This window comes from Symsagittifera roscoffensis, chromosome 6 (genome assembly GCF_963678635.1).
Source record: "Symsagittifera roscoffensis chromosome 6, txSymRosc1.1, whole genome shotgun sequence".
Lineage (NCBI taxonomy): Eukaryota > Metazoa > Xenacoelomorpha > Acoela > Convolutidae > Symsagittifera > Symsagittifera roscoffensis.
The window spans coordinates 46,533,612-46,559,518 of record NC_087067.1 but is presented as its reverse complement, the minus strand read 5'-3'; the positions used below and the strand labels follow the sequence as shown (position 1 = coordinate 46,559,518).

Genomic DNA, 25,907 nt, shown 5'->3' with positions numbered 1-25,907 from the left:
CGATTTGACGCGAAAAAAAATCGAATTAAGATAAGTCGCAACTTTGAAACCGAATACACAGTTTAAATGAAAACAAAGAACAAGAAAAATCTGAAAAGTCGAGATGGCTTCCAACCAACATAAACACATAATTCGAACCGAAGGAAAATTAAAATCATGCATGCTCAGAAATGACAATGAAGTTATCTTCCCAGATTTGACTAGTTCTAACAGTAAGAAAAAATGTTTAATGGCAAAAGTCTGGTTGCCGATTACAACACACTTGCTTCCGTATGTAAAATGATAGAACTATCGAAAAATTGGTGACGAGCAAAATGTTCCGCAGAAAATTGCCGTAAGATCATGCGCTGTCAAAAAAAATTGCTTACAATGAACGCCAGATAATCTGGAACGTATTTTAAAACTGATTGGAAGCCACGGAGAAAACTGCTTTTCCAGTAAACTTGGAACGCATTTTTTTTTATAGTGAACAAAGAATGCTAGCTTTGTGAGAATGAAATTGCAATAACTGAATTTAATTTTTTTGCCCAATTTGCGATCATTGATTGTTTCCAGCAGTGATATTTAGCTATATAAAAAATTATTGACAACAACTGCTACAGGCAGCGGTACACCTAGAGCAAGAATCACGTGTGAGATCCTTTTCGCAAGCTATTATCAGGGTACCGACACGCCTCAATACAAAAAGCCTCATAATTTGTAATCAATAAATTTCAAAATACGATAGGTGCAAATCAGTCAAATTTCATCTACAAAACAAACTTTTCACTGCATCAAAAAAACTGGGAGCATTTTGAAGGACAAAAAATTACATAGAGGCGAAGCTGCAGTTCGAAAAAACCAGCATCAAAAACGGCAAAAAGGGACAAGAAAGATTTAACGAGAGTTAAGCGGAAAAGAACATTACTCTGCAAACTCTGCGATTGCCTGGATCAAGCCCACTTTCTGGCATCATTTTACTAAAGAACTTGACCACTCAGCCAAAACAATAACGAAAATTATCCAATTACGAAATTCAAATTAGGTACCTCCAAATAAGGAAGCATGCATCGTCCTGAACGAGCTAAATACCCTAGCTGACGTATAGAAATTACAAACTATCTTTTAGCAAGAACCCAGCACTATAAAACAATCATAATAAAGCAGATAAAGCACGTGTACTTAATTAATTGCTCGCTGATGAAATTGAGCACAAAAGTTGCGAACTAGTTCAAGCGAGTTAGGTTGAAAAAATTAGGTGCTCGTCTTATAACATAATATAATCATTTAAAAACAGAGCCGAAGCTGAGCTTCGCACCACTTGCGCTACAAAATGAATAGCTAAGATTAAAATGAAATGAAAAAATAGAAAATCAAAAAAAAACCAAAAACCTTTATTGTCAAAAACATTGCAGAAAAGCCAAAAAAAGTCCGAAACAAATTAACTGCACCATGAAAAACTTAACAAGAAGCTTCCGGAATGCTGGAAAGAAGCCGACCTTTCAAAATAGTCCTTTCTGCTGGAACTGAGCCCGCAAAAATAAGCAGACAAACAAAAATCTAATGGGCCGAAAATTTTCAGTTTGCAAGATCCATGTCCCGACTAGAATCAAACTCCCGAGCTTTGTTGCCAAGAATAAGAGTGATAAAAAAAGTTGAACCTTCAAGAAGATTGGGATACGGGCACGAAGCCGACAAAACGAAACAGATGGACCAAAGCCCGAAAAAGCAGAAAAACTCAAGCTTGCAAAAAAGGTACCGATCGGATGAGAACCACAAGCCTTTGCCGTTTCAAGCAGATGAGTTACCTCCACGCCAGATGGTTGATTGAATTAATAATAAAGGAAGCTAAGACGAGTCCAGGATTCAGGAGATGAGTCCTGTGAACAAAATATTTTAGGGAGAAAATTTTAGTATTATATTATTGATATATTAATATATTATTGATATCAATAAAAAATCAAAAAATATCAAAGACGTAGCCCCATATTTACAGAGGGGAACCTTCTAGTTTTTTGGGGCCAGCAATTTTAAATACGATTTTTAAAAAAATAAAGAGAGCATCTCTTGAGAATAAAATTTGAACTGTAATAACCGCGCGAAAAAAAAAAGACTAAGAGATATGTCCAACAACGATTGCTGATACCGCAAAAAAACCACAAAACGTGTTTTTGAAACTTTTATTGCGTTGACTATATCGACATCACGATAAAAATGCCTATTAACTTACCTTTGAATGTACATTTTTAGGGCTGCTTCAGAACTAACCTGAAGATTTTCACTTAAAATGGATCATTACTTCTATTGAGCTGTCGGTCGAAAACAGAAGGTGCGAAGCTACATCAAATTAAAAACTCATATGATTGATAGAACATTCTGATATACTTCCAACTCAAACAGCTAAACTGCGCTTAAATTACATCTCTTTCAATTGAAAGCAATGTTTTATCTAGTGCTTTTTCTGAAGTGCAGCTATAACAAATCTCAGTTAAAACAGACGGGGACGAGCACTTAAATTATTTTATACATTTTAGCTCCAGCTACTACTAAAAGGTTTAACTTGACGAGGTGGATTTATTTTCTGGTCGAATTACTACACTAAAATCTTTGTTCAAAGCATTTTTTCTCTCGGTTGGACAGAAAATGACCACAGAATTTTCACAATTAGCACAGTCAGTTGGACAGAGCTTAACTATGGCTCAAAAAGATAACGATTTCCCGGACCATAAAAAAGATCTGTACTCCATAGAACATTACCGGATATCCAAATCTCGAGAACCGGATACCAACCGCGTGATATCGAATTCAAGTCGGCGAACTAAAACCGAACATCGCAAATCACGAAAACGCAATGATGAAGCAGAAATTCTTTATTCAATTGACAATTTAGACTTAACAGACTACAAATCAACTATGTCTTCAAATTCACTTGGTCACTTTTCACGCTACACCAAGCCTTCCCTTCCAACCGATCAGGAAATTGATACAGATGACCTTCTTAACAACTTCTTTGTTTCCAAAATCAACAAAGTGCGCAGAAACCGAGTTTTATCCTCAATGGAGATATTTGAAAAAGATTTAGAAAGAAAACGGTTATTGAATCAATACTTGAGTCAAAAGACGAGATCCCGATTTGGCAGATTCCCTTCAACACCAAAAGAAGTAATGCCTATGGAGCCAAAACACCCCAGGACTCCGAAGACTTCCAGAGCCTTGGACGATACGGATTCCTTGGTTACTTCTATGAGTACTCAAACTGATGATCCCGATGTAACCTTACAGCATTTTGTAGTTCCACGAGCTACTCATGGGATTACAGTTATAAGTAACAAGGATGGTCACTTAAGCTGGGACTGCAATACTGTTGTTAGAAACTACCTGATTAACTGTCCAGACTTTTTGAGCGAAGCCAGTGACTTGGCACCAGCTCGCCCATCTACAATGGTTTGTACAATATTGCCATGTTCACAATCTTTTCGAGAGATGTCATGATTTTCAAAGCTTTCTCAGATCACATCAAAAGTGAAAATTAGTCGCCTATTTAGTAATTCATAAAACAAGCATTACTTAATCATCCGGCTAGCCATTCTAAATGTCAATACTTTGCCATTCTAAATGTCAAAACAGCTCCTAGAAAAGAAGGCGGGAAGAAAGATGAATTTGGTTGCTTTCTTTTTCCAAAAAAATCAGGATTCACAAAAATTATGTACCTTCTTTATACATCAATTTCTTTCAATCGCAACTCCAACTGCTGAAACTTATCACAAACATTTATATTGTGTCGAGAAAACTTCGTTTGAGAATATCACTTTTTAGACTATATTGATGATTAGATCGAGAAGATACGTTTGATAACTCTGCTGGTTCTCTGGAGAGCGAATTATTTTGAAATTGATATTGGTGCTAAATTAAACTTATCGACATCAATCAAAATTTGAAGTAGTAATTTTGGTTCTAAAAATACCAGAGAACTTTCAAAAAATTGACCAAAAACAACTCAAAAAATATAAGTATAATAACAAAAATAAAAAAAAAACAGAACCTTTATCCACTTATTTCATTTTTTTGCCGTTATTTAACATTTTTACCCTTATTTGTCGCTTAAAGGGTAAAATTTCACACCATCCCAGCCTATATAGACAAAAAATCTTTCCGAAGTTGACCTCCACCTTTCACTTCAGGTTGCCACGAGAGTGACACCTCCTAACAAAATCATCAGACACCAACTGCATCATCCAGGGGGCCACTTTAAGCAAACCGAAGTAGCAAGATTCCAGCCGATTATTCCATTATCCAAACGTCGACAACAGCCGTCTCAGTTGGAGAAGTTCTTCGCAAATGAGGAACGAAAAAATCAAAACGTTAAAATTGATAGAAGACAAATAAATGCACTTGCTTCGAAACTTAACTTGCGCACTAAAATTGTTTAAAAACTAATTTATTTCATGTATTTACAAACAGTTTTAGTTAAAGCTGAAAAAAAAACTTTTTCCAAATCAGTTTGAGCGTAGAAACCGAAAATGAGCTTCCCTGTTCAATTTTATAGTACAACTAGTAGTCAGGACAAAATTTTGCAAGATGTATGAATAATTAAACGCTTCAAAAGTGAAACCAAGAACAGTGTGAGCATTTTCATATTATGGAAAAAAAATTCTTCCAACACGATTTTCGAGACCACCTGCAAGTTTGAGAAAAAATTTCATGAAAAATTCAATAAGCGCTGACCAAATCTTATGTGGTAATCATCTGCCACTATAGTTTAATAATTAATCACGCTTAAGTTGCGCAGAAACCATGGAAATACTTCTGAAAACAAATTAAAAATAATATCCAAAATTTAGAAACTTACGCTTAAGAAATGGTGAACTTTCGGAAAGATTGCTGCACGCTAGTCTTTTTAGCCCTGTATATTATTTCGACTTGTGCAGAGAAGTACAAAAGAAGTAAGTAGATTTAGAACGTCGATTACGCAAGGATAGATATGAATTAAATAACCTCTTTTGAAAAAATATAGCTTCGTAATGTAACAAGCACTTAAAAAAATATTCGAAGTAATCAGCTGCGCAAATTTACATGACTGCGCTCGAGGTTGAATTTCTACTCTCTGTCCAACAAGCGTCCTTGCACTGAAGTTTGCTATCTGTGGGTTGTTGTATACAGGGTGACCACTTTTTTGAGAGAAAAATGGTGACTATGACAACTTTCGAATTTTTTGTCGACCTTTTTTTAGGCCCGCCAAATTAATTTTTCAAGCTCTGCCAAAGAACTAAAAAGTCCCTGTTTTGGTCAAAGTTTCTGCGCCGTAGGCATAATTTTCAATAAACAGGCTGAAAAAGTCAGTTTTAGGCACTTTTTGAAAAATTTTGAAAAAAAAATACGTTTTTTCGGTGCGCGCTCCCCCTGAATATTGTATATATTGGCGCCAAAGGCGCCTTTAGAAAAATTTTAGAGTCCGTCACCAAAAACCGTTGTAAATAGTGACTTTTAGTGACCATTGAAAAAATAGTGACCAATAGTGACTGGTCACTAAAACAGTGACCAAGTGGTCACCCTGGTTGTATCAGTATTTGAGAATTTTAGAAATAACAAATTAAAAATTCATTATTTCAAAGATTTTTAATTAAGTGTAAAGTTGCATTTTTGTATTCAAACTAAATTATATTTCAAACCTAGAGACCACAAGCAGACGAGTGGGTTTTTTTTTACTTCAGTTGACATCTCTACAGCTCGAGATCGGCTTCTAAACGTGGATGATGAGTACGGGGGAACAATCTACGTCGGGGCTAAGAAGACCAAATACCCCAAGGATTTAAACAGCACGATTCTGGTACAGGCGAATAAACTGCCCACTTCGCAGCAGTACTCCGACTTCAAGTCGTACGTCGGATTCAAATTCGTCCGATTCGACGTTCCCGACAAGTGGCCGTGGAGTGGAACATGCGGCGATTATGTGAGCAATCTAAGGCTTTGATTTCTACTATTTTAAAGCCAAAGAGATAGATATAAAAGCCGTTTCTCGTTTTTCTCTTTGGCAATATTAAAAATTAGTATCAAAAATTGTTAGGATGTACATCAGAGGTTGATCTAGGAGTGTTTGATTTACACAGGAAATGTTCAATTGATATATTTATCATGAATATTAACACAGTCGAAACTTCGCTTCGCAAACACTAGCGAGAACTAAAAGCACCTGCATAAAGTGCAAATAAAAAGTAGAAATACGCCTCGAATTAGTTAAAATTTAAAATTTTGCCATGTCTCGGATTTGCTCGGCGACTTAGAAATGAGGGGTCTCACGCACTAACCACTCACCCACGGACACTTCATAAATGAAAAAAAAACTAGCCATAAACACAGCAGCAGAGAACAGATGATATGAAACTTCCAATGCTACAGATCGTGATTGTAGCAAAAGTGCCACCTAATAAGAAAACACTTTAAATGAATTTTTAAATGCGAGTTAGGTAAGAAAAAAAGAAGGTCCGTACTAACACAATACGCTCGCAAGTGTAATAAGAGAGCTAAGAAATTTCCGATTGTTAAGCTCCGTCAACAACGACGGCGTCACACATCTGCTAGAAGATAGAAAGGCTTTGTCTCAGTTAAGCCGAAGCTCATTTGCAGAAGCTGTTACTGGCCATGTTCCCCCTTGAATTTCAAAAGCCAGATTAAAACACGTAGCCCAGTCTACTTCAATAGTCACACTGCCTTCAAAGGTTCATAAGATCAGATTTGGTTCGTCCACAATGCGTCGACACGACCGAGTAGAAGCGAGTCCAGTTTGGCTTCTTCTGGCTAGCACGGTCCGTTTGCCTAAGTCCTGAGGTTTCTAATAGAGACTCCTATTTTCATTATCGTGCAACATCGAACTTTGCGAGCGAGACCGTGATGATATTCTTCGAGACCAGAAAAATAGCACAGAAATGTGCAATTTGGATTGGAAAACAGCGGACTCGTATTAAAACACAAGATCAGACACAGAGGTGAAGCACAGCTTCGCAACACAGCGATCAACAAACACAATGCGCTACAAAATAGTGAATACAACAAACAAAAGCGAGCTCAGTTTTATAAGCCATACATATTCAATTTGGGAAACGCAACTTTAGCATTAAAAAATAGCATAAAAATTTGAAGCTTCTGAAAATAAGGTCAAGTACATATAAGCCAATTTGACACTAATACTAACCAGAATATTCGGACTACGTATGACATTATTTTATATCAAAAATTTTGGTTGTAAATAAGCACTAAAGAATTTGTTTTAGCTTTTAATCAGTTTTTTTTTTAAAAAAAACAGTGAAAATGAATAAATAGCCATGCATCTACCACTCAATGCCCATGTCAGAATGTTCCTCTAGTTCTTTCAGAACGCGGATATCAAACGTTCTTCAAACTGCAAATTTAGTTACAAAAAGCACGCAATTACACAAAATTTGTTATTTTATACAGCCACATTCAATTTGGAATTATTCAGATTTCGAAGAAAAATATCGAAGAAAAATAGAACAAAAAGAGGTCCTTTTTCACAATTTCCAATTATTTCCGCTGAAAATTCTCATACTTTTAAATCTCATTAATATCTTCAAAAAGCCATAGCTAATTGAGTGGAGTTAGCCCGTGATCTCACAAAAAGTAGTGATCCTTTTAGGTCGAAATTTTCGAGCAGAAGCTGGAGAGCCGTGCTCTGACTGCGAGTGAATACAACACTGGATTGTGCTCGGATTTGTACGTAGCCAAAACAGATGACTACGACTACTTTACTGAAAACAGCGACGTCGCATTGGTGCGATTCATCTCCGACATTGCGGTGGAGGGTACTGGATTCGAACTTGCTTTCACGTCGTTCTACAAATCGACTGGAAGTTAGTATAACTCACCTCAATATCTGCATTGAGGTCTTTCCCATTATAGCCTACCCGTGCCTAATAGCAAAAAAAATAGCCCTCCCAGTTTTCGTATTCTATTTGACTTTATGTTCATTTTTTATTCGCCGAGTGTATTCTTGCAAACGTGTATTCGTATTTTGTGTATACTGAACTAAGCGCTTTATAAGAGTTATGCATGAAAATTTGAATATATTGAGGCAATAACACTGAGTATGTTTATATATTTATTTATCTGATTTACTTAATTGAGTTGGGTGAGGGATGCTGGGCTATATTAATTGGGATGCTGGGTGAGGGATGCTGGGCATTCTCAGGCTGAATGATTTAAAATCGAACTTAAAAAAATTACAGGCTCCTGCTACAGCGAGGGCAGTGAATTCTTTTGCAACAATGGAAACTGCATCGCGCAAGTTCTTAGATGCGACAAGCTAGACAACTGTGGCGACAATTCCGACGAGGCCAACTGCGTCTACGATGATGGTATCTTAAATTACGAGGCATACGTTATATCTAATTTTGTACATCGAATTTTAATATTTATCATTATGCGCTGTTTTAGCTGCCTTGGATTTCTTCAAGGAAGTTTTGGAACTGATACTGGACAACTACGCTTTGGTGATTGCAATCTTGTCTTTCTCCTGTATGATTTTCAGCGTAATTCTGGCATTCTGTGTCAGAGTAATATGCCAAGATGAAAGTAAACGTCTCCGACAGAGGAAAAAGAAGCAGAACATAATTGTCGGGGCTGATGGCAAAAAGATAATAAACCCAAATCTTAAAGCCCCGGTCTATCGAAAGAATCCCGGACTGTAGACAGCATCTTAGACTGAATCATAATAATCCGACTGGTAACTTCACTGATGATTTCATGTAAATACGTTATTTAAGTTGACAAAACGTTCGTAATATATATTTTGAATTTCCTCTATCTCGTTATGTAAATTTTGCGAAAAACCTCAGAAGACCAGCGCTAGATTTTAAACTGGTTTTAACTTCAATGAGGAAACAGTAAATCGTGTACAGAGATGTGTACAGAATCCTTCATATTTTTTTCTTTCTAAAAAAATTGCACATAGAAATGAACAGGGTTACAAACGCTTTGGCACAAAAATGTGCGAAAACGTTTGTTTAAATTTACAATTTTAACGCATTCTCAAAATATTTAGATGTAACATTTTGAAACCCTACGGCGTTGAGCCAATTCTCAATTACAGTCTCTCCTAATTTCAAGTTTATTCCCCCTTTTTTAGCGGAAAAAATCTTTTTAGAGGAAAAATCTTTTTATATTAATTTTATCATGTTAGAATTGAAATTGTCTACATTGTAGCAGCTAGCTCCCTCTACCACAGCCTGGAACAACTTAGCAACCCTTAGGTATTCTTGTCATTCATATTACGAGGTGTTTTATTTCAAAGTGAAAGAGAAGAACGGAGCTGGTCAACGAATATCAGGCACTGCACCAGGACATCCAGCTGGAGCTTAAGTCTTTGCGGATTGTGTTCGAACACCAAGACAACCTGCCAGCTGTTTTGTCCAAGCTTCGTTCAAACACGAAAAAAAAATCTCAAATTGGTACAACAAGTCTTGGCATTAGGGCCGGAACTTCCCGTCAGGGATAATTTTAATGAGACAAATTTTCTCGCCGATATTGACATCTTTCTATCGGATCTGAAAAATCGTAAAGTCCCTGTGGAGGCCTTTTGTGAGATCGAAGCTGTGGCAAAAACCTATGCTAAAAGGTTGAAACAAACACAATCTGACAAGGGCGTTGAGAAGGCCCGAAAGTATCTGAAGAGTAATGGATTAGTTGCGGTACCATATGACAAGGGCGTGGGTTTTTCTGTAATGAGGAAGGACACCTACGAGAACAAGTTGTCTGATACATTAGATTCAAATCAATTCAGCGAAAGTGAAGGAACAAGTGATGCGATTATTTTGAAGTTAGGAAGAGACATCAAAAAAAAGTTGGGAAAATAGACGAAATAGATGAGAAGCGCTACACAACGATGAGGTCTACTGGGGCGCAGCCCGCCAGGCTTTATGGGTTGGCGAAGATGCATAGAGAGCATACCCCATTAAGACCGGTCCTCTCAATGCTTGGTAGCTCTTACTATAACTTGAACAAGGTTCTTGCAAAATTTTTCAAAAAAATTGAGTGCGCAAATAACGAAACCAAATCACTAGATGCGAGAGAAATCTTAGAGAGCATTAATCTTGAGCACAATGGAAATTTGATATCTCTAGATGTGAAGAGTTTGTATACAAATGTTCCACTTAAGGAAGCAATAAACATAGCTCTGAGAAAACTTTATGAGCAAGATGAACCACCATAAATTGCAAGGAAAACCATGAAGAGACTGTTGAACATGGCAGTTAGTCAAGTCCATTTGAAGTGCAATGAAACCTGGTACGTTCATAAAGATGGTTGGGCAATCGGGGCATCTCTTGCCGTTATTTTAGCAAAGCTTTGGCTCAAGCAGTACGAAATTGCACTAACGAGTGGTATTCCCGAAATGTTTTGACCGAAAAAGATCTTAACGGAATATGTCCCAAGTACAATAAGAAGGTCACGTACAGGTCGAAAGTTGTAGAATGTGAATGCTGCTTGAACTCCTATCACGTAAAATGCGGTAATATATCAGACGATGAGTAACGAAATGTAAGTGAAATCGTCTGGTACTGTAGAAAATGCATCGCGATAAGAGAGAAAATAAGTCAGAGCAGCAAGTTAAGTTATTTCTCCGTTACAATGACGATATAGTGAGAACAGTGAAGTGTGATCCTGAAAAGGTGCTACGGGCTACAAACTTATTACATCCAGTTTTACAGTTCACAAAAGAGACACCAAACACAAACGGCAAATTGGCGTTTTTAGATTTACAAATTAGGATTGAAAAAAAGCAGGAAAATTAACAGTGGGTGGTATCAAAAACCAACAGATACAGGTACCATACTAAATTTTAGAAGCTGCGCCCCCTTCAGTACAAGAAAAGTGTGATTGAAGGATTTGTTCACCGAGTTTTTCGCAGTACGTCAACATGGTAAGAATATGATAAAGAGATGAAAATCAACCGTGAACAGTGGTGGTATAACCAACAGCCGGAAAGTTGGTCGTCGCGGGTTGCGTGGCATGCCCTTGAAAAGATCATCAGGGAGGGCAAAAACAAAAAGAACATGGCTGAGAAAAAGAAGCCCTGTGATTATAGCAGTGATCCACCACCCATCTTGATGGTCCAATATAGGGGGAATCACAATCAGTCATTAGCAGAAAAAGTGCGCGATATCACCAATGCGCAGATTCACGACGAAGAAAATGAAAACTTGCATGCCCTCTCTAAAATCCTCCTTTTCCAGTGAACTGAAATCAAAAGTGGTGCATAGATTTGAATGTTGTGGGTGCAAATCCATCTATGTTGGCCAGACGGTCCAATATCTCACCGCAAGGATTGAAGAACACCGAAAAGAGGATACATCAGTTGGACAGCATATAAGGCAGTGGGGTAGTGAGAGTGGTAAGTCGGAGTTTAATTGGAAGATAATCGACAAGGCGTCCAGCAGCATTAAGTTACTTACATTAGAGGCGCTGCACATTAGGAAAGAGAGTCCGGCAATTAACACCCGCGACGAGTTTAGAAGAAGGGAGCTGACGCTAAGGCTATAGTTCCAGAATCAAAAAAATTCTGGCTAAAACAAAAAAATTTAAATTAGTTTTTATGTTAGCATGAAATTAGCGACAAAAGGAAATTGTAAAAACAAAAAAGGTGAAAACTTTCAGAAATTTGTGACTAAATGTTTAAAATTGTAACATAATAACTGTCACATAATTTCAGTAACATTTGTTAAGTTGTGATTGGTTGAATTTTTTAAATTTTGAAATAATGATGTGTATGACACTTTTTATGATCTTCCATCAATTTGTACCAATTTCATCATTTAGAATTTTAAAAATTTAGGTCTTTCATCATTTAAAAATTTAAAACCTGAAGATGCACAATATATGCGAAAACGTTTATTTGAATTTACAATTTTAACGCATTCTGACTTAATGTTTTTCTTTCTGTGTCTCTTATTTTTAATGTACTGTCTTATGATGTCAGAGCCAGACTGGTTTACATAGTAGCTGCTAGTTCGCTACACTGCTAGCCTAAAGGATCTGGAATCCGAAGAAAGAAACGTCTATTCAACAATCGTGACGACCATTCCCGGACTCTTTCTCAATCAGAATACAAACAGTAGGGAGAAGAACTTGCAATTTCTTCTAGAAAAGCGCACCTTGCTTTCAAGACCAGACGTTGTGGTGTGGTCCGACGTCATCAACATTTCAATTTAAAGCCACAGATCAAACAACTATCGACCCGTCAGCCCTAAAAACATTTCCAACTATCTAAAGACGGGAAGTGCGCAAATCAGGTCTGGTAGTGAATAACTAGGGTTAGATTGAAAATACAGGATCAGTTAAGATTAGACCCTCACAGACAAGGAAGAAAGCATTAGTGAAACGGAAGGAGAGGGATCAAGCTGATGGTACAACATCAAAGTGACCTTCGACCAGAATGAACTGAATTGCATGTCAGAAAAGAACGAATTTTTATCTTGAAAAGTTCAGTGCGAGGATCTGATTTTTCGGAGAACTAACAGAGCTAAATGTTCAGTTGAACGGATTGAGAGAGGTTGGTTTTGACTGAAATGGGAAATTTTGAAAATTCATTTGTTTGTACAGACACGTGACAATTTTAATTTTGAAAAACCGCGAAAATCAGAAAAACGATTTTCGCTGATATCACACAGACGTGCGACGAACGAGAGACGCGACAGATATTGTACTAAGAGATATTAGTGAAAGAGCATTCCGAAATGTAACGATTGTGCAGCTAAAATCGTTACGGAGCAATTCCCGAGAACATGAGGGTTATTGGGATGATTTTGCTACCCTTCCTGTTCGTCAAGAAGACAGCTTTTCAGCCATATTCAAGATACCGGAAGGGTCTTGGGAAAAGATAACTTCTGAATTTTGTTGACTTTTGGCTTCTTGGTGTGTCCTGAATTGAATTAAATAACATTAAGTTGGTTTTCAGATAATTGGAATCTAGGAGTTGAGGGAAAGGGTTGATCTATCTCCGATGGATATGATGATTTTTATCTACTGAACAAAAATATTAGTAACATGGTAATTAAAGTAGTACCCCTGTTCTTAGGAGTTACCTCGTGGTCTGGGGATACTGAGACCCAGCCATGAGCTCAAAGTTTTTTTGCTTATAACTATGTTGGTTTGCGCGGTTTGGCTGATTGCCCTAACTATCAATGACTTCGTCGACCCGATATTATTGAACCACACATTGAACTGGCTTTGTTAGAGACGGTTTAAAGCATGTGAAGCTGTGTATAGACGCTAGTCAATCGTTTTAGAACCTATCTTTGTTTTCCGTCGGTATGTACTTCTGGGAGAATGTTAAATATATGTTTTTATGGCGCTACTGGGTGTTTTTCTTTTAACATCATGATCGGCAGCCCCGTTAACGAAGCACTTCGAGCCCAGTGGATGCTCTAAATATAGCCCATAACTAAGGGCCGGACGGGTTGTTCGGAAACGCGGAAGCCTTCCGGATTCCCTAATTTAGCTTTTGAACCTAGATAAGACGGAAAAATCAAGATCTCAAAGGTTGGGGCCGCCCTGTCGCTCCCTGAGCGGTATATGACCAAAAACAGTTGAAGATGTACAAAAAGCTAAACAAAAACTAAAATAGGACATAAGAAAAAGCCAAAAACCAGACATATAAAAAATTAACTAAAAAAACAAAAAAAACAGTATAAAACTAAAAAAAAATCCGTAGAAATCATCCCCCCAGACGAGATGTGATCCGAAACTCCCGTTTGTTGATGTAAGGTATATGGTTTTTTCAGGCATTTATACCAAACCGGATCGTTACCATCAAAACTGTGGCCTGTTTTTGGTGCCTGTACTGTAGGATTGTTTGAGTATATAAGCACGGTAAGGCTAATTTGCTCTCAGTCCTGAAGGGTCACGGGATTAAAGCGGAAGACTGATCCGGAAAGCAGCGCAAGGAGCAGCAGGAAGGGTCTCAAGGACAAGAACAATTGACTGTTAGGTATCGTTATCAAGTTTTGTATCCGTTTTGGTACAGAAAATACGATATCAATCTGTGGGGGCGATATCACTCTGTGGGGGGCTCGACAGTGACTGCACTGTAGTGACCCTCCACCGAGTTCCGATGTTTCAAGTTAAGCACCTTTAATTGGATTTTGAACGGAACCGGAGGGGTATAATACTTCAAGTACTACTATTTATATTGCTTGTATTATTATTCCTATACCGTTTTTTAGTCAAAGAAACCGTAAGCAGACCGGTTTTTTAGGGTCAAAATAATCATATTTTGACCCCCCCCCCCCCCCCCCACAAATCGCAATTTGTGCGATATCGATTATTTTTGAAACGGACAAAACTACTAAGTTAGTGAGTTACATCGTAAATTGGCTTATAAAACTGAGGTAAACTGAGCCATTTTATAAGCCAATTATAAAATTAGCTTATAAAACTGAGGCTTATAAAACGTTGATTTTAGTTCGAACATGGTTGGAACTAATTGGGTACAGAAATCCGATTTTTAAGTAGTTTTTGAAACAACGAAACGCCACAAAATAAGAAAACTTTTAACTCCGGTTTGCCAACCACCTTCCTGACCCCAGTGAAATCGAACTTGATGTGTTTAATTTAGTTGACTCATCAATCCGAATGCGGAAAATGTTAGGCGGAACCTATAAGTTTGAAATTTTTCCGAATTGCGCAAAAGACGTTTTGCCTTATAACTTTCGAACAACTGGACCAATCCAATTCATTTTGATACCGCTAGATTAGGAAATCAGTAGGCTTAAACGTAAATTAATTGTTTTCGAAGAAACTTAAGCAAAGTATGTTCTTAAAATTGTTTTTAGCAAAACCACCGGGTTTTTGAAGGTAGAACCTTCACGTTTGTAAACAATTTTTTGGAAATCCTTTATACCCCCTACCAAACGGCAATAAAAGTTGAAGAAAGTACTTTTAAGTTGTTCTCGACAATAAGGAAGGGTTAATAAACCTAGAAAACGACAGTCAAGTCGGAAATAGGCTCATTGAAAGACCCCTCACAGTTAAAGGAAATTGTTACATAAGCAGTTGAGCTTCAATCCAGAGAAGTTTGGAGCCTGAACGAACCCTTCCTAGTTGGTTGATTTTGAATGATAAGCGCTGAGATTGTATCTGAAAGGGTCTAGGATTACCTCTGCCAATTCGTAAGGGTCATATTTTGCCCAATTCGGAGGGGTCCTGTTCTTTTTGCTGATCCGGAGGGATCCTGTTTTTTTCCCAATCCGGAGGGGTTCCAATTCAGAGGGGTCCTAAATTGCAAATCCGGAGAACCCAATTCGGATGGGTCCCAATTCGGAGATTCGCGACTCTAGGTTTAATCAAAAACAGAGTTCGTCACTGATTCATTTGCATTCGAATCCAAAACTGTTTTTTGGAAAAGTGGTTGCCTTGAGAATTATAGTAGGTCTAGCGCAGCCAATCTGAAGGCAGATAGGTAACCCAGATATCGGTGGGTGCAATAGACGCCCACTTGAGAAAAATACTACACTTTCTCTTAAAGATATTGACATCATCAGACTGTGCTAGCTTTTTATCCAATAACCAATAATCAATTGCTGTGCATAAATTATATATACAATGTACCGTGATATTTTAATAAGATTCGTTGTCATTTGTACGTAAAACTTTTGAACACTAAGGTGTTGTGTTACTATTATCAGTTGTCAGACAACAAATACAGTAGCAGCCGAATCAAGTGCGTCAGCACTAAAAAGCGATAGACTAAGATGAGTCTAGACAAGTCGAAGGTACCTAAGGCTAAGTGATAGCTCAAAAGATTCTACGATTTCAGGCTCTAGGATTTTCATACTGAATCAAAAAGGAAATCAACGATTAAATCTTTTGTGGAAATGACCGAGAAGACTCAGAACAAGAAAGGGAAGAAAGTTTCAGACAGAATGGTGGTTGAAACAGGGATTCAAAAGACATCCAAGGATAAAAGGGCAGTGCTGGATGTAAAGATCCATCCGAATATCTCTCTGGATTAGAATCGCGCAAAATGTGAAACGGAAGGAAATGGTAATAGAATGTTAACAAGTGAATATACTCCCGTAGAACACGGCCACGATTTCGCTACTTCGACCGGGACTCTTGATCGAGAAGAAATTACGGAACTTTCCAACATTTCGATTGAAAATCCAGCAAAAAGAGGCTCACCTACTGATAATACCATGATGCACGGGGTGACAGAGAAAGCAGCAACTTCTTCCTCGTTTTCGGAATGAGTCAAGAAAACTTTGAGAAATTTCTTTCCGTTTACTATGGGAACGGGAACAGGCGATGAAGTAGACACCCAAGAAGAGGAGGAAGACAATAGAGAAATTAATGATTTTGAGTCTCAATTGAGCCTGAACAGTTCGACTCATGAAAGCGAGGCATCCACAAACATCGAGACTGGCTATTCGGATCAGTTTTGTACGGTCAGAACCATAAACAAGACTATCGATGGATTACAACAGTCAAGAGAGTTCATGACAATGATCAACTCGGACTTGCAATTGAGAACGGCTAGTGTCACCGTTTCAGTGACCACACGAGTGGAACGAGAGGCAGATCATGAAGCAACGTCGAGACAGAGAGGAACAGCAGGAGGTTCGACCAGTACTAAACTGCCTGGAACTAACAAGGTGACGCCACCACTAGTGACTCCACTGCTGGACAACGGAGCATCAGTGGAAAAGGCGTTATCCACGATTCTGGATAGCATGGGTGAGCAGAGTTAACAGATGTCAATAAGTATGTGTGAACTAGAAAGAGCAGTTCATGTTAAGACAGAAAGCCTGCGGGAGGAAATAAACGACAACAGACACGAAGGTAGTAGAAGCGAAAAACGCTTATAAGAGAGGACAGACGAGTACATGGCAAGGAAACTGTCGCGAATTACAAAGGAGGCTGAGGAAAGAGAGAAACGGTTGAGAGGTGATCTCGAGCAACTTCGAAGTCGACAAGAGCAGATTCTTAAGCTCTCGATAAGGGATAGTTACGATGCTGAAAAGACGCACTCAGGCTATCATGGACAGATTGGACAGTCTCCTGGGAAACAGGAGCGAATCTAGAAATAGAGGAGCCCACTCGAGGGAGGAACGCAGAGATTCGAGGAGAGTGAACTTCAACGAGCATCCAGACAAAGGAAGAACCTATGTATCCAAAAGACGAAGGGGTAACTCAAACTGCAACGCCACTAGGAATAGCAGGCCGAGGAATCCCACGAATATCAGAGGAACCTCTTTTGGCAGTCTACCAATCTCGAACAAACGACCTACGCGAGACGCACATGCAAGTCGAAAAAGCGATTCCCGAAATTGGAATCACTCGAATCAGGGGGAAGAGCTCAGCCCCGCGACTTGGACAGGAGGGAAGTTCTGTAGCCTCAAACAACAGATATGGACGGTCAAGTGCGATATTCACGGAATTCAACAGCAATGGCCATGGCGTTTAAAAATCTGAACAAGTCCTTGGAGACCTTTCTCACGAGATTGTTCAGGACCAATGAGCACAGCAAGAAATCGAAATGGGTTTTCAAGAAAACAAGATGTTATGAGGATGAATCAGATGGTTGTATTGAAAACTGGATTGAAGTCATAAAGCTGCATTTGAAGGAAGAAGACTTGACGGAAAAACAAGAATGTAGTAGGCTCATCGGCAGCTTGAAGGGGCAGCCTTGAATTGCCTGATGGCCAAGAAGCAATACCAGCGGAACAGTGCTGAGAAAATCTTCAAAATCCTGTTGAACCGCTTTGTCTCGGGAGCCAAAGACACCAAGCGATGATGCGCTTCGAGAAACGGATCTGCGTGAAGACAAAACCATAGACTATTTCTTGGATGACTTAGAAATGCTTAGAAGACGTAGTCAAACGGACGAGTCAAAGAGCAGGATGAACTTGGCAGTAGCTTCAAAGTTCATTGATGGCGTGAAGAACGATGAACTCATTAGCAGATTAGAACATTAGAACAATTTTAGCAGACGCACTAGACACCTTTTTCAACCAATGCACCTACACTGGAAGAACTGCGACTGAAGTCCAAAGAATATCTATTACTGAAGTCTCCGATGAGATCAGTTAGTCACAAAAACACTTATGGCAATTTTAACAGTGGACCTGCAAACCAGGGTAACAACTGGTACAAACCCAGGGATGACATGGACAAGACACGCTCTTGTGCAAACTGCAGTTCCACAGATGATCATGTATCAGCATGCCCAACCTACAATCAGGGCATGAAAGCGATCGGTTTTAGCCTCGAAGATAAAGACGCAACTGACATCAGTCTAGAGGATTGTATGAAAGGAGTGATTGCAAAATTCGGCCTCAAGTAATTCTTTTGTAACCTGGAGGGTCATTTTAACGCATATTGACCACAATTTTGGATACTGTGGCGGACATCAAGTATCCAAGGCATGAAGAGGCACTGTCAGGTTATAAAGCCAGCAAGGCATGCCTGATGAGCGAGGCGGAAGCATGGAGGAAAGAGAAACGGCAGGAGCTGGCTAGGAAAAAAATGCAAGCCGTGCTAGAAGAAACGAGAAGAACAGAGACTGAAACTGCAGCTAAAGATTCTAAGATTGACTATAAAGCAGCAGCAAAAGATGCCCTGAATAGAGTTCAACAAGAGTTGGCGACAAGATGAAAACGAGAGAACTCGAGAGAACTCAAGAACAGCTCAATGCCTTTGAAAAATCAGTGGTGGAAGAAACGAAGGCACTGAGCAGTTTGAGCATGAAGTTGAACGTGATCTCCAGACAGAAATTCGGGATGGTGCCACAAGTAAGTAAAATACAATCAGTAATCTCGGCGGCGGGACGTAATCAGGAATCTGGGTGAGCCTTCGGAGTTCACCATAATGCATCTGATTTTCTATGTGGTTTATCTTTGATAAGCAGGTCCGCGCACTGAATCGAGAGTTGTGCGAGCCTTGTTAATAACGGATGGCACTCAAACATTGAAAGTTCACGGGCGCTACGTGGAGGTCTACGGACTATATCAAAGGATGCTAAACGTGGATGGGGTTAGTATTTATACCAAGGCCTACGTCACGACAGACAATGAACGATTAGGACAGATACTTTTGGGTCCGGAAGAGCTACAGCTCCGTAGAATTGGCGGTGACGCCATGATTGAACATGATGCGGTACACATCTGGTTAGAGTAACAGGGAATATCGGAGTAACAGGACTCCTAGACACAGAAGCAGTAGTCAGTGTAATGCCGACAAAACATGGAAAAAGATGGGTTTCACCAGGGAGGACCTGATACCCACGAATTTAAGGTTGACAGCCGCTAACCGCGGAGCCACCTACGTGGCCGGGAGAACATCAATAACAGACCTACATATGGAAGGACCGAATCTCTGGAGCACCTGGACGATTGGGATCAGTTCATCTTGGGGCGTGACTTCGTCAGAAATGTCGAACTGAAGATCTACCTCAATATCAGGCTGATGAGGATTAGGAACCCAGACAGAACGTATATTAAGGGACCAGTAAATAGGATTAAAACTGATGAGAATAAGATATCATTTTTTTAAGACAGATAAGTAAAAATACAGGCCAGGCAGGCAGTAGTAATGGTCTTTAGGATAAAAAAATGAAACCCATTGAGTTATAGTAGGCGGTTTTGCCTGGTACCGAACCCAAACAGCAAATCTCAGTGGTTTTCGGCCGGACTTTTTCCGTCACACGGAACGGCATTCGCTTTGCCAATTAATACGGACTATGAGAAACGCTGACCTGAATTGGCATCGAGTAAGAGACTTTCCAACTCTTGCGAATAAAGATCTAGTTTTAAAAAAGGTTAATAAATTGGAGTCATTATTTAAAAAATTTTCAATGAGACCTGAAACAGACGACGGCTTATCGAACTACTCGCAGTTTCCAGAACGCCCATCGTCATATGAACTAGAGTCTAGCAAACCGACCTGGCCGGAAATAGAGCATCTAAGAGATAAGATAGGAGATGGATAGCTTGAGTTGCTAAGGGCATATTTAAATTGGAACGCAGACGTTTTTTTGTAAATATACATGCGGATATTGGTTGTTGTAATTTTGTCGAGCACGAGATCGAATTGGAAGAAAGTGCCTTTCCTCACAGAGAGGGAGCGAGGCGTATGACACCTCATAAATAAGAAGCTTGCAGAGCACAAATAGAAATGCTGCTAGAATACGAAATAGTAGAACCCTCGAAGTCACCTTGGGCTTATGGGATTGTCATGACCAAAAACCAAAAAGAAAGGAGGACAGCTACGATCCTGCTGCGACTTTCGCTACATGAACGCGGGTATCATAAAGGACGTTTACCCAATTCCACGCATAGACGAGAGCCTCTCGAAACTTGGTGATGCATTGGACCTGGGTTCTGCCTTATGGAAGGTTCCCTTGCTGAAACAGGATAGAGAAAAGTCTGGATTTGTATGTGAATTAGGCTTAAACCTGTGGAAGAGGATGCCCCTCGGCTTGTGCAAAGCGACGGCGATCCGATGGCTCAGGCTTTGACCAGCATAACAAAGAAGTATGGGAATCTCGTGATATGCTATGTGGATGACGTAGTGATAGCGACACCTACCCTAGCAGACCACATTGACAGAGTCGACGAAGTGCTGGCTTGAATTTTAACTCTCAAAATGTGAGATCCTTAGCGACTCAATAAAGTACCTGGAAAGAATGGTAGATAAGCATGGCGTGAGGACGGATCCAGATAGATGCGGTGGAGGCTGTTTCGGCATGAAAGGCACCCAAAACGGCCACGCAGCTGATGAGTTTTCTAGGATTTGCAAATTATTATCGAGATTTCATGAAACGATCCGCAGACAAAGTCTACCCGATGCAGCAGCTGATGCGCAACAAAGGAAAGAAATTAAAAAGGAATGAAAGAGCTCAGCAAGCCCTCGAGAATATAAGCCAGTGCTACAATGCTAGGCATGCCCACAGAGAAAGGCATGTACGTTCTCGACTCTGATGCTTATTTCCGGAGCCATTTCCGGAAATCTGCGTCAGGAGCAAAAATGGAATGCGAGAACAGTTCTCCGCCCCATTGCATACGGCAGTAAAGTGTTGAGCAACACTGAGATGAAATATGGTGCACCAAAAGCAGAAATATTTGCGGTAGTCACGTTCAAGGAGAATTATTGCGTCTACATGGGGAGTGCTACCTTCAAGTTGCGATTAGTAGTAGTAATATCAGTAGTACAAAACTTAATTGCACTAAAAGGCACTAAATATCAAGATATCATTTACAGAAGTATTGGTTTACATTTTCATCATAGTCCACTTTAAGAAACTTGACAAAGCATTTCTTTAACAGTCGGGAAAAGGAAGCAGGGGTGTCAAAAATTGAAATAGGCGTGTTGAGGTGCAGGAAATTGGCGTAACGTACTGCTCTTGGAATGAAGAAATTGTCGGTATGTCGTTTCTTTATGACTGGCTCCTGAAACAACATCTTCTCTTAGTTTCTCAAGGCAAATCGTGTTTGGGGTTTCATAGATATGTAATCCCCGATAGGAAAATCTATTTGGCCTGAGATGATTTTGTTGAACAGTAGTAGGTCTTTAAACTGAAGGAGTACGGTAATAGCAAAAAGATCACACTTGACAAGTCTGTCCTTATAAGATTGCAAAGAGCGTTGTACTCCACTTTGTACACCGCCTTTGAAACGTTTCAAGAGCAACAAAATTGGACTCGGAAGGGAACCAAACTTCACATGCATATTACAAGGACGATAAAATAAAGGATCTGAATAAGTTCGTTTTGGTGGCATAAGCGAAAGAGAAAGGCAAACTGCGTTTGAGAGCAAAAAACGTTTTGTAACAAAGCTCTAATCAATTTTTGATGTGATGGTTGAAGTTTAGATCAAAATGCAGGGTAACACCGAGATCTTCAACCTTGTCGTCAGCAAAAACAAACATTCCTTGACCCGAGTGCTGCCAAAAATGATAAACTGGTTTTTCTTTTCGTTGCACACCATCTCATTTTCGAAGCAGCACAAAATACAGCTATCGAGGTCACTTTGTAGTAGCTGCAAGGACGTCGATGCTGCTTTCGAATCATCGGCAAATAAGTACATGAGACTGTTAATACAAGAATCAGGGAGATCGTTGATGAAAATTAAGAATAGTAATGGCCCTAGGGTTGAACCTTGGGGCACGCCACTAGTAACGTGCTCAAAACTTGAAAACGCATTTCGGATCTTAGTACGCTGGCGTCGGTTGCTTAGATAACGTGAAAGTAACTTGAGTAATCTACCGTCAATTCCAAAATCACGGAGCTTACGGAGCAGAATGTGGTGAGGCACCTTGTCGAAGGCCTTGCTAAAGTCAAGATGAAATGCATACACGTTTTCGATTTCATCAATGGCCCTAGGGTTGAACCTTGGGGCACGCCACTAGTAACGTGCTCAAAACTTGAAAACGCATTTCGGATCTTAATACGCTGGCGTCGGTTGCTTAGATAACGTGAAAGTAACTTGAGTAATCTACCGTCAATTCCAAAATCACGGAGCTTACGGAGCAGAATGTGGTGAGGCACCTTGTCGAAGGCCTTGCTAAAGTCAAGATGAAATGCATACACGTTTTCGATTTCATCAAGTTTCTGTGAAACGTAGTCAAGGTAGGTTATCAATTGAGTGACCGTTGAGTGGCGACGACGGAACCCGTATTGAATTTGGTGAGTCTTACGTCCGATGAAGTCATGCAGATGTCTGAAGAGAAGCATCTCAAATACCAGCGATAATTTAGGTAGAATACTTATTGGTCGATATGAGGAGACGGAAGTACGGTCACCGTGTTGGAACACAGGTGAAACATAGGAAAGTTTCCAGTTGCTAGGATAAACACAAGATGACAAAATAGAACTGGACAGTAGAGATACATGAAAAAATAACGGCGCTGCTGCATGCCGTAAGAAAGAGCCCGGAAGTTTTTCAACGCCAGAGCCAAGTGACGCATTTGCGAGACCATTTGCAATCTCCTGTCTACCGAAAGAAACGTGGTTCAATTAATTGTCGGAGAAATCAATTGTGGATGTCTTATTAGGTTGCTATACTGTACAGAAGTAGTCGTTGAAAGCCTCCGCGATTTCAGTATACTGGCGTGCCTTGACTAAGCACGAACCCAGGAATGTCTCCCGTGTTGTTGAGCAGTTTGATCAACTTGAAACAGCCTTGTAGACCAGTGCAGGTAAAATTATTGATAAAAAGAAAGGTATCGAGCTCGATAAAAAGGTCACAGTCGCTTTCAAGCTGCGTCACAGACTCACTATGTGCCTTTCGAGCCGTATGTAACTTGTTGAGATGATGCAGAGTAATGTATGTGTAGTATGAAGGATAAGTAAGGCGTTAGAACGTTTCCTCTTGAAGAAGGGGAGGAGTAGTTGATTAAACTGGTTGATTAAACCAAAACTCTGTATACAGAGGATCCTCTGTTGACTTAGTTAACGAAAAAAAGCGATTGAGAATATCGGCTTGAAATCCGAAAAAGACAAACTAGGGATAGTCATGGTTTCCGTAAGCATGTTTGCATTTATTACTCCATCAAGTTCAAACCTCAACATTACAGCAAAATGAACTTAAAAATTAACCGTATGAGCGTAGCAATCTGAAGAGGCCACGTCGGCAATATTTGACAAAACTTGGTCAAGGATACTCCCAGAAACATGTGTAGGGAAGCTAATCAGCGGACACAAGTTCTTTTGAAACAGAAACTCTAGAAACTCCGAAAAACCTGTGTTGCTGTCGAAATTCGTCCAAGAGACGTGAGGTTCGTTAAAGTCTCCGCTAACTATGATGTGCTACACATTTGGTAAACGCTTCAGGATTGAATCCAGGAAGATAAAAAAATCGGCGTTTTTATGATAGTATGCACTATTAACCGGAGGTTTTTAGAAACATATAATTGCGAGCGGGACATGAAAAAGGTCAATAGTTGCACAGCCAATGTCGGATCTACCTAAAAGCTCCCGGCTAGCCACGCCGCAGCTAAACAGAATAGCTGTACCGCCGTGAATTACATGTGATTTTTCACGACGAGCTAATACTCGGAAGGATGTGTGAAGAGTTAAACTTTGGGTAAACGAAGAATCTACCCATGTTTCTGTAAGACAAACAAACGTGGGATTTCGTAAGGATAAATAACTAGTTAAACGGAGTCTTTTGTTGAGGGAAAGAATACTTCTGACGTTGATTGTAGCTAGGGTTAGTCAATATTCGACTTCAACAATATTGCCGTCAAGATGTAATTTGAGGTTGCGGATTTTCAAACGTGATTTATCATGACCATTGCTGAGCATTTCGAATCACTTTCGAAGTAGAGCCTTTTCCATTACTTTGTCGTTGTCAGACAATTCTGGAAGAATAAGAATGCCAGAGCTTTTGTGGTATCTCCGCTCAGTGGCTCTGCTACGACACAAGCGTGAGTCCCAAACAGAATTAAAAGTTACTAGAAGCGTTCAATTTTTGCCATCACTGAATCTCCCAAGACGATGACAGTCACGAATTTGACAACTAACTCCAAGGTCACTAATGACATTATCAACGCTGGTTTTATCTTCCAGTTGTCGTTCTAAGGAAGACTTATTTGTGCTTTCTTTAACAACAATAACCTTCAATTTCTATTCAAAGACTGGATTATTCTCTCCGAGTGGACGATAAGGAACAGAAAAAGGTTTGGTAACGACATTTTTTGGTGAAATACCTGATTGTACCACATTTTTCAGGGTTTCTGACATGTTTTTCTCGATAAATAATTTCAATGAATGAGGATCAGACTTGTCTTTGAGAAGTTGTTTTGCTGTAGTAAAGCAATTGCTGCACACCCAGAGAATCCCAGACACAGAAGGAAGATGCTCGTACAAAAGCTCGGGTACTGTTTTGCAGGATAGATGAAGCCAGTCATCACATCGGTCACATTGAAGACCCTTGTCCTTCCGTTTCACTGTGGATGAGCAGTGAGAACAGCAGCTAGTTGATGTCGAGCTGGGTAGTCGATCCCGTGAGCCAGTCATGAACCTATTTAATAAGTTTATCACAACAATTAGGCTAATAAGATAGGAGCAAAAACAAGGAGCAAAAACTAGTCGATAAACTAGGAGCAAAAAGTGGACAACCGTGCCTTATCCTGCTTGAAATTGTACTCGATGGACCATAGTTACCTTGGTCGATGGATAGTCAGGTTCGATGGCTACCGCATGATAATCGAGCAGAGGATGCGTAACAAGCACCAAAATGGTGACAGCCCCAGCTAGAAAACTGAGTCTTATGAAAAATTGGAGCAGAATTAGGCCAATCAGGCAGAGATCAAGTAAGGGTTCTCGTTTCTAGACAAAAAGACTTTTTAAGCACTTCCCTTGTATAGATCGCTATGGCTGGACAAGTCAGGACATCCTATACCAGGAAATCCTGAATTACCAGTGGGGAAAGTGGTACAGCTTAGGAGTTTATCCAAGAACGACCCGGTGTCCTTGGATCTGTTGTTATGGTCAGACGTTGTTCAACAGGAACAGCCTCTCATTGCTAGACAAAACGGTGCAGGTCACACCAGAAGTGATGCGGATGCTGGGTGGATTGTTGGAGAGAGAAGTGACTAGAGATGACCTTGAATGGGCAGCAGCCATGGCATTGCTGACATTCAGTGAGAAAGTACGGATAATACCATTAAGACGCCAGCACAAAAAATGAAATGGATTGTAGGACACTAGTTCTGCAACTAATATCCTCAATTCCTCAAAGCGTTTTTAATAAAGACACCGTACAAGAAAAAAGAACAGGAGATCGGGACTCAGAAGAAAACATTCGGTTTCGAGGCGCCCAATCAAGGTCTGATAGAAGCCGAGTCGATAAACTAGAAGCAAAAAATTTTTTCCGGGCGTCGGACACTGAGTGAAGTGGATATGTAGATGAACAAGAACAGGT

General features: G+C 39.8%; 3 protein-coding genes across 3 annotated transcripts in view; 2 read left to right on the top strand and 1 right to left on the bottom strand.

Annotated features, from left to right (window-relative positions):
• LOC134848530 (uncharacterized) overlaps positions 1-25,034 on the bottom strand; it is a 47,219-nt gene extending 22,185 nt beyond the window's left edge. The window contains exon 1 of the mRNA XM_063866029.1: positions 25,005-25,034. The gene's annotated coding sequence lies outside the window, so the exon portion shown is untranslated. The remainder of the gene's footprint in view (positions 1-25,004) is intronic.
• Positions 2,372-4,481, top strand: LOC134847685 (uncharacterized). Its single transcript, XM_063864857.1, has 2 exons — positions 2,372-3,423; positions 4,161-4,481. The coding sequence occupies exons 1-2, from the start codon at positions 2,623-2,625 to the stop codon at positions 4,407-4,409; spliced, it is 1,050 nt and encodes a 349-aa protein (XP_063720927.1). The 5' UTR covers positions 2,372-2,622; the 3' UTR covers positions 4,410-4,481.
• LOC134847684 (suppressor of tumorigenicity 14 protein homolog) lies at positions 4,698-8,922 on the top strand. Its single transcript, XM_063864855.1, has 5 exons — positions 4,698-4,922; positions 5,691-5,929; positions 7,631-7,844; positions 8,220-8,348; positions 8,428-8,922. The coding sequence occupies exons 1-5, from the start codon at positions 4,838-4,840 to the stop codon at positions 8,679-8,681; spliced, it is 921 nt and encodes a 306-aa protein (XP_063720925.1). The 5' UTR covers positions 4,698-4,837; the 3' UTR covers positions 8,682-8,922.
• Positions 25,035-25,907: the final 873 nt, after the last annotated feature.

What these genes read in the sequence shown, in the direction of transcription:
- LOC134847685 (XM_063864857.1), top strand. Translation starts at nt 2,623, where the DNA reads ATGACCACAGAATTTTCACAATTAGCACAGTCAGTTGGACAGAGCTTA. An exon ending in CAGCTCGCCCATCTACAATG is followed by an intron (nt 3,424 to 4,160) that starts GTTTGTACAATA and finishes CTTTCACTTCAG; the next exon opens with GTTGCCACGAGAGTGACACC.
- LOC134847684 (XM_063864855.1), top strand. Translation starts at nt 4,838, where the DNA reads ATGGTGAACTTTCGGAAAGATTGCTGCACGCTAGTCTTTTTAGCCCTG. An exon ending in TGCAGAGAAGTACAAAAGAA is followed by an intron (nt 4,923 to 5,690) that starts GTAAGTAGATTT and finishes TTTTTACTTCAG; the next exon opens with TTGACATCTCTACAGCTCGA. An exon ending in GTGGAACATGCGGCGATTAT is followed by an intron (nt 5,930 to 7,630) that starts GTGAGCAATCTA and finishes TGATCCTTTTAG; the next exon opens with GTCGAAATTTTCGAGCAGAA.